This window comes from Acanthochromis polyacanthus, chromosome 11, assembly GCF_021347895.1.
Source record: "Acanthochromis polyacanthus isolate Apoly-LR-REF ecotype Palm Island chromosome 11, KAUST_Apoly_ChrSc, whole genome shotgun sequence".
In the NCBI taxonomy this organism is placed as follows: Eukaryota; Metazoa; Chordata; class Actinopteri; family Pomacentridae; genus Acanthochromis; species Acanthochromis polyacanthus.
In genome coordinates, this window is record NC_067123.1 from 19,219,949 (window position 1) to 19,233,654 (window position 13,706).

Below are 13,706 nucleotides of genomic sequence, written 5' to 3' on the forward strand. Positions count from 1 at the left end.
TCATTACAGGATCCCACGAGGAGCTGTTAGCCAAGACTTTAAATAGATGTGTGCCCAGCACGTTCAGTTTGCGTATGAAAAGTGTCTTTACAGGACTCCTAAGACCACAGCGTCCATAATAAAAACACAAGATGGCAACATAATATGAAGGAAACCAATCTGCCACAACTTCTCCTCCACAAAAAAAGAACAGTAATAGTAAAATATTATCCTTCCCATTAACTAGACATCTACATTTGTGTAACAAAAAGTTCATAGCCAATATATTTGATTTGACTGGATAAATTAAATGGAAGGAGAATGCGTATAAGTACAGAGAAAGGAACACAGTGGTTCATTTTAATTTCGTTTCAAGAATAAGGTTTTCTTGGCATATGGAAGCGACACAGCATGTAAAAATTGTACGTATGTCGTTTTCATGACTAAAGAGCCTAAAAAAATCTATTAAAAGTGCATGTAAATTGGACACTTTGTCTGTGCAGACGTTGAAATCAGACGGATAGCATACTAATGGCAATAATGGAAAGCAATTACAGTCCAGACAAATGTGTCTAATTAAAGACAGATTTATCAAAGCTATTACCACCGCAGCAATATGTCTGTTTAAAATTCAAAGAATATACCGTCTGCTATAACTCAGTTTTGTCGCGAATCAGCATGAAAATGACCTGGTGTGCGTCACATGTCAAGGCCTTTCACACACTGGATACATTTCTGCATAAAAACACTCGTACATTTCAAGTTTTTACTAATCAAAGCGCTGAATGTGAATGTGGTCCAACAATAGCCTGTTCCGTGTCCATTTACACAGTTCTGTGCCTCCATAGAGCCTCATTTTATTTAACAAGACCAGAAAATGTAACAAAATAATTCACAGCACTCAGTTAACATCGAATGGCTGTCGGGCTAATGCTGATATTACTGGCAGTAAAGTGAAATTTAATGATGCAGAATGATTGCTTTGGCAGGGTTGGAAGACAACTGCACATTTATAGGCAGTATTTGTTTGGATACTTCCACCAACTAGCATTTTGGCTTGATTGAGTTATTGGCAGTGGCATTAATTGGCGCTGGCTTCATTTTTTTCCCTGGATGTCCAGTAATCAAGCTAATGATTACGGGTCACTGAGAGGGAAGCAGCTGAAGGTGAAATTTACTGGAAGATTTCAACAGAGTGATTATCCTTGTTATGGCAATGTGACAAATGGAAATAGCGAGTGAGTGGGATTGTTAAGACAATCTGGTATTTAAAGAGAGTGAATGAGTCTGGGAGTGCAACACATGGAGCGTGCATAATAATGTGTTTGCAACTTTTAAATATCAAGGCTGGAAAAAAGTTTTTGAGCTCTGATTTCACTGACAAATGGGACGGTAAATTAAGCATGTCTGCTCCTCACATCCAAGTAGGAATATATGATAATCCTCAATATTTTTGCACAGCAATGATATTTTAGAAAAAACAATTATAGAAATGTACATTAGAAGGCCTCATGTTTTGAATGTGTAGTTTGAATTGGTAGAACAGAAATGTCACGTTGAGAGTGATACATATGCATGCACGTAAAGACCTTCCCTGTTTACAATCAATTATTTTGCCTTGATATTCAGCACCCCAAGTGATTATTTTCCACCCTTTAACTGCAGTGTAGCAATGACAGCCTCCAGGGTGGAAATTTCTGTATCATTGTTCTTCTTCAGAATGGTTTGAACATTAATCAAATTACTCCAATATTACAACTTGCCACTGTGTAACACAGAGAGGTTTTACAATGTTTGAGTAGAGTTGTAGGTGAGCTGGTGTGCTTGAGCTGCAGTGAATAAGTAGGGAGGGGTGGGTGGATTGTGACGTAGGCAATTCATAGATCCACATAGTCTAGAGGAAGCAAAAGTGTGAAGTTGCAACTAAAAACATTTAAATATTTAACTTTGACAGACTTTTTATGGGTTTCACCAATAACCTGAGAGGGTCAAAAATTAAACAAATTACTGCAATTAGCACCATGCCAATGCATCCAAGAAACAAAAAACATAAAATGAAACAAAAAATGTATTTAATAGGAACCTTACGATTGTATTAAAGATGGTGAAGGACAAAGATGTCAAATGTTTTATCTGTTTTTAAAGTGTACATTATAATATTTATGCATGAAAAGTTTAATATTGCTATTTCTTTCTTTTTCAGTTCATTAGTTGTTTACCAATATCTTTTTAATATATATATTTTTAGATGTTTATATACACTATCGTTTCAAAGTTTGGGGTCATATGGGCAATTTCATGTTTTCCATGAAAACTCACACTTTCATTCATGCGTTAATATAACTGCACAAGGCTTTTCTAATCATCAGTTAGTCTTTCAACACCATTAGCTAACACAATGTAGCATTAGAACACAGGAGTGATGGTTGCTGGAAATGTTCCTCTGTAACCCTACGTAGATATTCCATTAAAAATCAGCTGTTTCCAGTTAGAATATTCATTTCTACATTAACAATGTCTAGACTGTATTTCTGATTCATTTATTGTTATCTTCATTGAAAAGAACTGCTTATCTTTCAAAAATAAGGACATTTCTAAGACGTTTGAACAGTAGTGTATATACATGTATACATACATGTAGGTGTATATCTATACATTTTAATCACATTTTCACCTCTAATTTAAAGCACTGCGTGTTTTTTTGACCAGTGGACAGTGCAACAGGTTGAAAACACCAAAGTGCTAACAAATATTATCACATTATTACGTTTATCTCCAGCATGTTAGAGAACAGTTGCATTTTCACACATCCAGCAGATACAGAGCACCATTAGCATTAAAGCGCAAGTTTCATTCCCTTTTAACCCTGTCTTGGATTCCACAAACCTACGAGAAAAATATCTGACTGTTGCTGCGACGTGCTAAATACATTCACTGCAGGCAGCATAAATTGGCTTTATTAGAGCTTGTTTGCTAAACACAAAGGCCTTCTGCAGCTGGAGATGAGGAGTGGTGACACTGAACCAGAACACGGAGTGGGCCAAAAAGACAAAACAGAGAGATGCAGGATATTAAAACAGCTGAGGAGGATTGCAGTCGGGTCATGTCTCGCTTTGGGTTAATCACTGAGAACAACACATTACACGCCATCATTTGATCCACTCTGAATATAAAAATATTGATTATCCTCCATAACTTACTGTTTAATAGTGCCAGTGGTCAGAGCACTGATAATCCACTGCAGGTCCAGAGTTTTGAAAGGGATCAGGACCAGACTGGTGGTGTTGTCCAGGTCTATGGCACTTTCTGGATACATGACATGATGAGTGGTTCTGCCTCCCACGTCCTCCTCGAAGCCAATGGTGGGAGCCTGGTTCATTCTGCAGGAAAACAACAAGGAGATTTTTGTTTCTGAGCTTCTTGTTTCACATTCTTGCTATTTTACCATCATTATCTTCCTCATGGACAGATCAAATGAAGTTTTATTTGACCCACATGTTACAAAGACGGAAAACATTTGGCTTTTGTTATACTAATCCCTTTAATCTACAAAGGGGCTGTAGTAGTGGACCATGTGTTTAATTTTCAAGATTCCCTCAAGTCAGCCAAACCACATGGTGCTTAGACACACCAAGTCAGCCATGATTGCTATTTTGAGAAAAAAAAATAAGTGATGTAAAGAAAGAGAAAGACAGACGGTACCATTTGTCCTGCTTCACCATGTTTTGGACGTCCAAACAGCCGTTAAGAACAATCCAGCGCCCATTTAGAGCTCAACAATTGCCGCTTGGCAAGCTAGGCGAGGCATTCCTATTATTGTGTCCAACAATACTGTCGCAAACTGGAGCGGTAATTGGCGGGGGCATAGTTTGACAGTGGCAGTTGGTTTCGGTCAGTGGTAGAATTTGACAGAGAAGAAAAATCATGAAGCTGACCCCCCATGTGACTAGCATCACCTTTTGAAGCACTCTGGTTTGAGCAATATCATGTTCCTCATTACTAACTCTAGGATGACAGCTGTATAACAACGTGACATTTTCAGCCTGAGCCTTCCAGCGCTCAAGAAACATTTTTTACTGAGGCATGTCGCACCTTTGAATAGAAGATGTAGCCTATTGGGTTAAAAAAATGACCCTTATCTTGTACATTTGGAAATACACCTATAACTAAAATTTCTGTGCAAAAAAAAGTCAACTTAACAATTAATCAGTCACCAACTTATCATGAACACTGCGAGAAAGAGAGTTGCTTTATTTACGTGTAGACAGTCATACAATGTTCAACTTTAAAAATCTCTATTCTTAGACTAGATTTAGAAGAAAAAACCTCCACCTGTCATTAACATTCTGTCTACATTGGAAATTTAATCTGCGTTATGTTTTGCCACTGGCAAAGGAAATCACACAGGAATACAGTATTAATGTTTTTTAGTTGACATGGTAAATGTCTTATATGTGATTTACACATCCAGTTCACTCTCATTTTAGCTCTATTTTGGTCTCCTCCAACTTTAGAAGGAAATAGCAAGCTATGTAGCTCTTATATGCTACATTATGTTCACCAGCTAGCCTCTACTTGTGACCTGTTTCCCAAAAAAATGTTTCTAGACAACTAAACTGTGTTCTTAATTACATGTTGAAGGAAATATATAATAAATGTGACTAACCAACATATCTTTCCCATTCAGTGTATTGATTTGAACTGTCTGTCCTTTTCAGCCAGCCCATCAGATATCAGATGGGGCAGGACTTGTCCCCCTGGTTGCCCGAAAAATGAAGTCAAAGCTTCAAGCAAGCTGTAGAAGAACCGTACTTAAACTATGATGTTTTCTAAAATGTAACCATTTAGTTTGCATAAACCAAACCAAACAGTGAGTGACAAGGAATGAAAATGAAGTCTGAAAACTGTATGCATTCCATGGACACAAAACCTAGATTTCCTGTGCGAAAGTCTGGTGTCAGACTAATGACATCACCCTTTCTTCCCAACTTTCTCTTTCAACCTTGTGTGCTCCGGTCAAAAAGGACTAATCCAGCATAAAACCCATTAAAACCACACGTCATCAAAGCAGATAGATGAAGATATCAATATGTTCAGAGGTTGGAAAGTCAACTAAATTAAGCATCTAATTAAAAACATCTATAAAATCAACAGGAGACATGATGCACAGCTGTCTTCAATGCAACAGAGTACTACAGCAGCTGTTGAATGGCAAGAAAGGCCAGTTACTGGTGGAGGAGTGTGGCATCATCAGACTTGACTACAGTTTTATCATCACTGCACTGATTATTATTTCACCAAGGAATGTGGCGGAGTTATGCGACAATCAGCGTCTGTCTGTCTGTCTGTCTGTCTGTCTGTCTGTCTGTCTGTCTGTCTGTCTGTCTGTTAGCAACATTACTCAAATGGGCTAACAGATTTGGAGGAAATTTTCAGGGAAGGTCAGAAATTACACAAGGACCAAGTGATAGATTTTGGTAGCGATGCGGCTTATAGTCTGGATTCATGGATTTGTTAAATATTTCTGTATCATTGCGAGGCAGCAGCATGGAGTCACTGTAATTATGACTGCAAGTGAACACTAATCAGCTGTCTGCTGATGATCACATGACTGACATCCTACTACAAATCCACCGCTGTGGACTTATTGGGACTTATCCCCCAGAAATGATACAAAAAATAATTGATTAAATTGTGGGGGCGTATCCAAGTCCCATTAATTCTCACTGCCCGCCACATATTTAGGTCATATGATTCGGTATCCGTACATAATGTATGCATGCATAACACATGCTTGTGCTCAGTGCAAGGTCATTTTATTTGTGGGTACATGTTTATGAAATGGCCACATTCTATGGTGCTGTGATTTCTGTCACAAATCTTTTCAAGATTTGAGTCGTCGGAAATGGTGTGACTGAGCAGCCTTGGGGGAGTACTCCACTCTCTGAGTGCTTTTCTTGTTGTAATATTGCATCATGAGCTGCAGCAAAAGCAACTGCACTACATAAAATAGAGATGAGTCACTTTCACTGAAAACGCAGAGCACAGGCTGTTCGGTCCACCATAAACCTGAAATTGTAAGAATGAGCGTAAGAAGAAACAGCAACTGATTCGCGCACACCGTTTTCTTCTGTTAAGAGAGCAAAGGCTGATTTCACCAGTTTTTGGATATTTCTTTGCTGCTTTGAGGAGACTCATCTAAACCAAACCAGGTTCATGGCTCTGACTGAGCTAAAACGGCATCGTGTGAAACAAACGAATTGGTGAGAGGTTTAATGGTGCAATATGTCTATAGAAAAAAACTTTTTTTTGACAGAACTACATTGGCAGATTTCTTCCTTAATGGTAACTTCAGCATCTGGGAATTTTGAAACTGCTCAACAAATGGATACTTACAGTGGAGAGCAGATGAAAAAGTGTAGCAGTGAGGGCCAAGGAACACCATATCACATATAAAATACTGTAATGTGAAGAATTCATCACTCCGGCAGTGCATTTGGAGATATTCTTCATTTGCACCGCCTCACTCTATGCTAGCACTTCAAGGTAACATTAGCTTTTCTTTGCTTTTAATTTACAGTACGCCTCAGTTATGATGTTGCTGTATGGGAGACAATGGCAACCCAAGATTAGGCTTTAATGGAACTTGATGCTGCTTCAGAATGTCCCTTTCTACAGACACACAAAAGGAAAACAACAATAGATCCTGCCTGTCTTCTTCTTCCAAGAAATTCCCTCAAAAACAAACTACATCCCATTTAACATCTTTCACAACATCTGAAAAAGCACTGTCAAGGCACTTTTCTGTCAATTTTTTCCCCACTCTATCTATCAACAGCACAAAATTGCTATTCATTTTGAAAAAAAGACCGGACATGTCTTTGAAAATCTTTTTTTCCCCCTATTACCGGCTCCTCTACAGATGTGTATAAGACTGCATACATCTTGACACTCGTCACTACAGGGGTCAGCGCTACAATAATGCAGATCTGTAAGGGCATTCCAGCAGCTAGCTTAAGTTGATTCTCCGTGCTTCTTTTTCACTTAATCTTGAGGGGGCGTGTGGTGTCAGTTGCTTTAAGGAGGTGAATATTTCAGAATGGTCTAATCAATATTCAGCTTAAGCTCCCTCTGCCCTCTGGCACTGGAAATTTATACCAGATGGACTTGAAACAAACTAAAGCAGATGTATAGCGCCTTTTAAAAAAGCCCATCTCAACAGCAGGATGGTTTGCTCGCGCACAGGAAACCAAGGCTTTCTACCTGGAATACACAAGTACTTGGGATATACAGAACACTGCAATGAGAAAAGAACATTTCTAAAAAGATATTTAATGATTAGGACTGGCATACTCTGTAATCGATTTGGAAAATCATAAAGCTTACAAGGTCTGTAGCACTCAAAACCCAGGCAAATGACTCATTCTTAATCAGATGGGTGAAATTCAGACTGGAGATCGTTTTTACTGATGCTGAAATCTTGACCAGTGATTTAGAACAGAACTAAACGCTATGGAGGCTATATGGAAGGATAAAATGTCAGTATTTTGAGCATCTATCAGCCTCACTCAACTCAAGTGACTCTTAAATTCTCAAAGGTGGTTCAAATGCACACATCTCTACAGTATTCATTTCAATGAGATTCTTTTTTTCCCCCCCAGATGGTTTTCAGAGTTGAAGCATTTCATTACAAACAGGAGCCCTGTTTTCAAAGGCGGCTTGACCAAAGATTTACTTCAGAGATCAGTGTGTGAATATTACCAAGACTCTGCTTCAGATCAGCCGGACAGCACCGAAAACATCAATGATTTCTTGTCAGACAGAAGAAGAAGGCGCATTAATGAAACATCACTGAGGCAGATATTTTAATAGTTTATTAGGCTTCATTACATCAGTGTATTATCGCTTAGTTTAATGTCACTTTTGTGCATCAGGCTGCTGTGGATCTAATATTGCGGCACGTCTGACAATGTTGCTTATCAGCTCCTCTGTGCTTATCTATTCAGCTGACATCACACCTCAGCGGTTGGTTGTTTACAGCAAAAATAAAATAGAGTTCCCTTTAAGAGAAACTGGACCTGACCAGACTCACCTCAGAAAGCAACAACAGTTCAAGGTTGGAGGCTGTGAAAACACAATTTCACTGCATTTCCAAAGCTGCAGCGAATGATTGTGTTCGTAATTAATAATTAATATGACAATATTTAAGCACTGATCAATGGCTTTATCTGGTATCAGCCCATGCAGCACTGTTCATTGGGCTGCTTTTATTGGCTGTTAGTGCTCATTAAAAGCAGAGACAGTCTTCCACACACTACTGAGCACCTACTTCTTTCAAGATTACTGCTGGTGGCTCTATATTCCTGAGGTTTTCAAAGTGTAAAGGAGACGTGGGAGATTTGTCCAAGAGGCGTGGGAGGAGAAATGTGAAGCAAACATGCTGTGAGGTGAAGAAACGGGTTCATTACGGTGCTCTCGAATCAAAAGGAAGTTAGTTACTGTCTGGTCTGCGTATCAACACGATCAACAGTAGCAGCGGTGGCAGTGACGCACGGCCTCTCTCACACAGAACCCACAACAACAACGGGTAAACAACTGATTCATAAACCAAAAGATGCAATAAGAAATCTGCTAATATAAACACAAACTGTCAAGCTGGATATCTGAAATCAAAGAAAGAGGCCCCTGAAGTATGATGCTATTGATTTCTGTCATGACTCATCTAACTAAAGGTGCAGTATGTGATTTTGGAGCAAGATTATGGATATTTAGATGGTTAACATACTGATATAGTTAGCATGTGAAAGATTTACGATCAGCCTTTTTCTCTGCCCTCTTTTACCCCTGTGCTGACAAACGTGCACAAGCCTGAATGTGCACAGGACTTGCTTGGACAATGTTGGCTGGAATCAGTCTGAGCCACATCCTTTGTTTTCTATATATAGAGTCAGGTCTGTGTATGAACACCGGATGTTTTTCCACCTGTTTTGGATATTTTCGCCCCATTAAATGATCGCTGCCATCGCCAGTCATTCCCATATATAATACACAGGGAGCTCCTAAACGTTCCAGTTGGCTAAGTAGGCCGTTATTACACCTATCAAATGAAGCTCCATTAACATCTTATTTATGAGATGCTATGGCAGTGATTTAGCATTTATTAAAATTAACAAAAGTCCATAATAGCAGATTTGAGTGGGTGGAGGTGTCATAAATCAGCAGAGTTACACCCTGGAGATTTGAGATTGAGACCTCTGGTAAAGTGTCGTTAAAGGTTTATCGTTAAGCTCTTGTCATGTTTTGACTTTCACTGGGCCTTTTCTTGTGGTTTCAGTAATTTGATAAGTTTAGGCACCAAAATTACATGGTTAATTTTAGGAAAGGATAATGGTTTGACCATCTGTCACTACATCTCCTCCAAAGCTCCTTTTAATGTTTGTAGACACTGACATAAGGGAAGCTACTTTCTGATAATGAATAATCACAATGAGTGTTAACAGGTCTTTACTGACTCATACGCTTGGAAATGATCTGTAATGATATTTAATGGGCTGATGATATCTAAAGGGCTGCGCAGCGCTTCTGCCTTGCAGCTAGAAGATCTCCGGCCTTCCTGGGATCTTTCTGCATGGAGTTTGCACGTTCTCCCTGTGCATGTGTGGGTTTTCTCCGGGTACTTTGGCTTCCTCCCACAGTCCAAAAACATGCTGAGGTTAATCAATGATTCTAAATTGTCTGTAGCTGTGAACGCAAGTGTGATTGTTTATCTCTATATGTAGCCCTGAGACAGACTGCCAACCTGTCCAGGGTGTCCCCAGCTTTCGCTCTAAGTCAGCTGGGATACACTCCAGCCCCCCGTGACTCTAAAGAGGATTAAACCGTGTATAATGTGTATAATGGATGGATTGATGATAATGTCTGAATTGGGTGTTTTTAAAGCACATGCAGAGAACAGCTTCAAAGTGTAAATTACAGTTGTGTACTCTACCTCTAATTCCATTGACAATGTCGTATATGTCACATTTACAGTCAAGCAAATTGTTAGTTTTGAAAAATTATCGTGATCAGTTGGATTTGAGACATAAAGTCAGCATTCAGGTTGAAACCTCAGACCTGTGCCGTATCAGTTCTCCACGTGGGACTGTTCTTTTATCATTTCTTTCTTTTTTGGAAAGTAAGAAAAATGAGACAGTGATGCTGATGAATGATTAATGACATCTTTAATGTCAGGGCTGTTTGCCTGCCGGCAGGTTGTTGGGTATTATTTGTCTAATTATTATTCATTTCTTCTCAAAATGCTCAAAGCCCAGAGCCCCACTGTTCCAAAACGTGGCCACCGTGCTTCAAGGTGCAAGCAGATCACGCAGCGTGTAATAGCCACCTAACACTTTAAAGGTCAGTGGTATTTCAGTGTACTGTCTCAATTCTCCACATGCTCGCCAGTTTGCTGCTGTTACCACCACTCTGCTTTGTAAGCCTGAGTGTGTGTACACTTTCAAAATGCCTGTTCAGTTGCAGCTGACTAATAACCATGATGAGGGTTGAACACTTTGTACGTTTTTATCAGATGAGTGAAGCAGTGGGGTCAGAATGAGGCAACATTTGAGATGAATTAATGGAGTCTCATGTGTACTTTTAAAGCTTGAGGCTTTGTAATTAAGAGGGTGAATACTAAAGGTGTACTCGATGTGCAGCTCAAGGTCGCTTAGAGAAGAGTTTGGGACTCCCTCTTTGCTATGGATGGCCTGCAGTGCAGTTGTTCTGACAATATCTACCCTCCTTCTCAGTGTGGTCTGGCATTCCAGCAGTCCTGCTCTGTGGACCAGGAGACCCAATGGAAGGTTGTCCAATATGCTGTGAGCTTTGTAGGTAAGTATCAGGATGTTGCAATCGATTCTCCATCTAATACCTTTCAAGTGAAGGGCTGGAAGAGTAAACCTACAGCAGGCTCATCAAAACTTAAATGTTTAGCTCATTGCCAGATTGCCAAGTGGGATTAAACACACTCGTACAACCCTCACTGTGCCTTACCTCATGCTGCTTGTTAAAGGAGCCCTCAGCTCGTAGAATGTGCAAACACATAATGAGCACTCAGACTTGCGAAGGGAGCACTAATGAATGCTTCCTCATTACTCTAAAATTATTCATACTCACGCCAAACATGTGTTAGCAGTCTGAATTATTACCTTTCACCCTTTTCTATGTTTATGTAAACAAAAAAACGCCATGTGACAAATCATTCTTACTGGCCAAGCCTTGCTTTGCCGCCATAGCAATCAAATGGCTCTTATATTTGCTAACAGTCTTTTTGCATGTCAGTGCTGGGATTTTGCTCCACTCCTTTTTGTGATGATATCCCTGTCTTTGAGGTTTTTAAGGCTTCCTTGCTATCACTCTGGTCTTCAGTTCCCTCAAGAAACTCTGGCTGGATGCTCCAAAATGGTCATATTGTTTTCTGGTAACCACTTTGGATGTATATTTGAAACCACTGTTTTGTCACAAGGTCCAATTCTGCAGAAATTCTGATGTTTTCCTCCAGAATCTTGATTTAGTCTTTATTTCTGATGATGCCATTGATTTTGATAAATATGCCTGTTTTATCTGCTGAAAAGCTCCTAAAAGTATCCACCACCACGCTTGTCTGTGCCTTGCCAAACGAGAGCTACGTCTCTGTCTCCAAACAATGCCATTTTATCTCTGCAAACCAAATATTTCATTACCAAAGGCTTTCTTCTTTGCCCAGGTGACCTTTTGTGGCATCTGTCTTGAAGAAGTGGCGTCTCCCTTGGTTGGTGTCCATGAAGACCAGCCTTGCTCAGTGTCTGCTGGAATGTCTCACTGAGATTTTGGTACTAGAGTTCCTCACATTCATCAGGATGGTCTCAGTGGTAATTCTTTGTTTTATCCAAGTTTCTACCATTCTTTCTAGCACAGGGGTCAGTGTTGGCTTCTTACCATGACCCTTGAGATTTTTCACAGTGTAGAACTCCTTGTCGTCTTTGATTATGATTAGCACTGTGACTACTGGCACTTGAAAACACTTGGATATATCATTTAATCCTTTCACAGTCTTGTGAATAGCCACAATGCACAGTGCTCTTTTGGTAATGAACCTTAATAGTAAGCTCACTGAGCTCTTTAGTTTTAGCCGTGACTTGCAGTTGTGTAGCAACTGCCAAGAATAAACAAGTAAAGCAGTGGGGATATCTGTGCAGTTTTGGTGGTAGTGCAGCTTTTTCTTTCTTTAATTCGTCTTCTAAAACCTTAAATTTTGTAATCACAAAGCTGATATAGCTACATAGCCTAAGGTGACTGAGATAGCTGCGCCAAGCTGTACCTGACTGCTTTTCTCCTACAAGTCTGAAAAGCTGTTTCAGATTGTTGATGGAAAAGACCAGAGTTAGGAGGTTAAAGTAAAGGTCAGTTATTGCCGCCTTACAACGAGCAAAGCTGCCTCCATTGTTAACCTTCAGCTCAACCTGATCGCCACTCACTGAAGAAAACAACATAAACTCAGAAACTGCACAACAATACTTTCCTATTCAGTAATGACAAAAGAGAAACCTTTCCACTTTCACACAAAGTAAGCAGAAGAACATAAACACAATTAATGTGGGAATAATATTACAGCTCAATACTGCCTGGTAATGTAGTATCAGGAGTTGAAACTGAATGTGAAAGTGCCTCCCTGTTCCTTTTTCCTACCTGCATTTACACACATTTCTCCTCGTCTTGGTGACCCACCATCAAAATACCTCGCAACAACTGATCCTTGCAGGTTGCTAGGTTGCAGTTACATCGAGGTATGTTTCGGGTTGCATGAAAAACTCCCCCCACTGTAATTCATTTCACAAAACAGACATTTAATGGATGTGCCTGACCTTTTTACAGTGCCTGAGTGACACCTATTTTGTAGCGCTGGTTGCCCAAGCAGCAAACAAGCCCCTGACCTCCATTGTTCTTTGTATAAGCATAACAAATTGTTCCACCGGGCAAAGGACAGTGCTGATTGCAGAGTGGATTGGGCACCCATGAAAATGAAGTCTTGATTAGAAATTTTAGCGATGATGACTCCTTGAGGGTACAGCTCTCACTGGGCTGTAATAATAACAATATGGAGGAGGAGTAATGCAAAAACAAGCTTTCAATACTTGATTTTGTGAGCTTTCGGGCGCTGATTACCAACACAAAGTGCAGCTTATCTGCCCTTAGAAACAGCTTGTAGATGGGTAAGAGGCACTTGCGGGGAGCTTTCTGTCCATTCATCGCTCCCCAGGAACGTATCATCATTCTAATAACACCCTCTCTGAGAAAGGAAAAACTTCCTTTTCTGACCCTTATAAACACGTTTAAAGAACATCATTACTGGTTGAGAGACAGCTGAAGGCAGAAAGCTTGTGTGAAAATCCCTTTTTTAAAGGCAATTTCAAACAGGGATTGTGAGTCACAAATGTGATGTGCCCACCTTTTTTGTCTGCGGCCTTTAAGATCCATCTTAATGAAGTTATTTGCAAGGGCTTACATTGTCGTGTAGCATATAAGCTTGACTGATCCTCAGTTCAGCAGAGTACATATATAAATGATGAGACAATCATACATCTAAGACAGCCTTCTTCTTTTCAAATGAAATCTGTCAGTGGGAGCATGGAGCATACAGACGTACTGAGAGAATGGGATTCCAGATATTTTCTGCTCAAAAATGCTATGAAGGATTAGGCTTTATGACA

The 13,706-nt window shown here is 39.8% G+C and overlaps 1 protein-coding gene across 1 annotated transcript in view; it reads right to left on the bottom strand.

Annotated features, from left to right (window-relative positions):
* The window catches only part of LOC110963193 (CMP-N-acetylneuraminate-beta-galactosamide-alpha-2,3-sialyltransferase 1-like), a 92,541-nt gene that overhangs the window by 11,088 nt on the left and 67,747 nt on the right, over nucleotides 1–13,706 (bottom strand). The window contains exon 4 of the mRNA XM_022211424.2: nucleotides 3,180–3,359. Within this exon, the coding sequence (XP_022067116.1) occupies nucleotides 3,180–3,359 (180 nt within the window). The remainder of the gene's footprint in view (nucleotides 1–3,179; nucleotides 3,360–13,706) is intronic.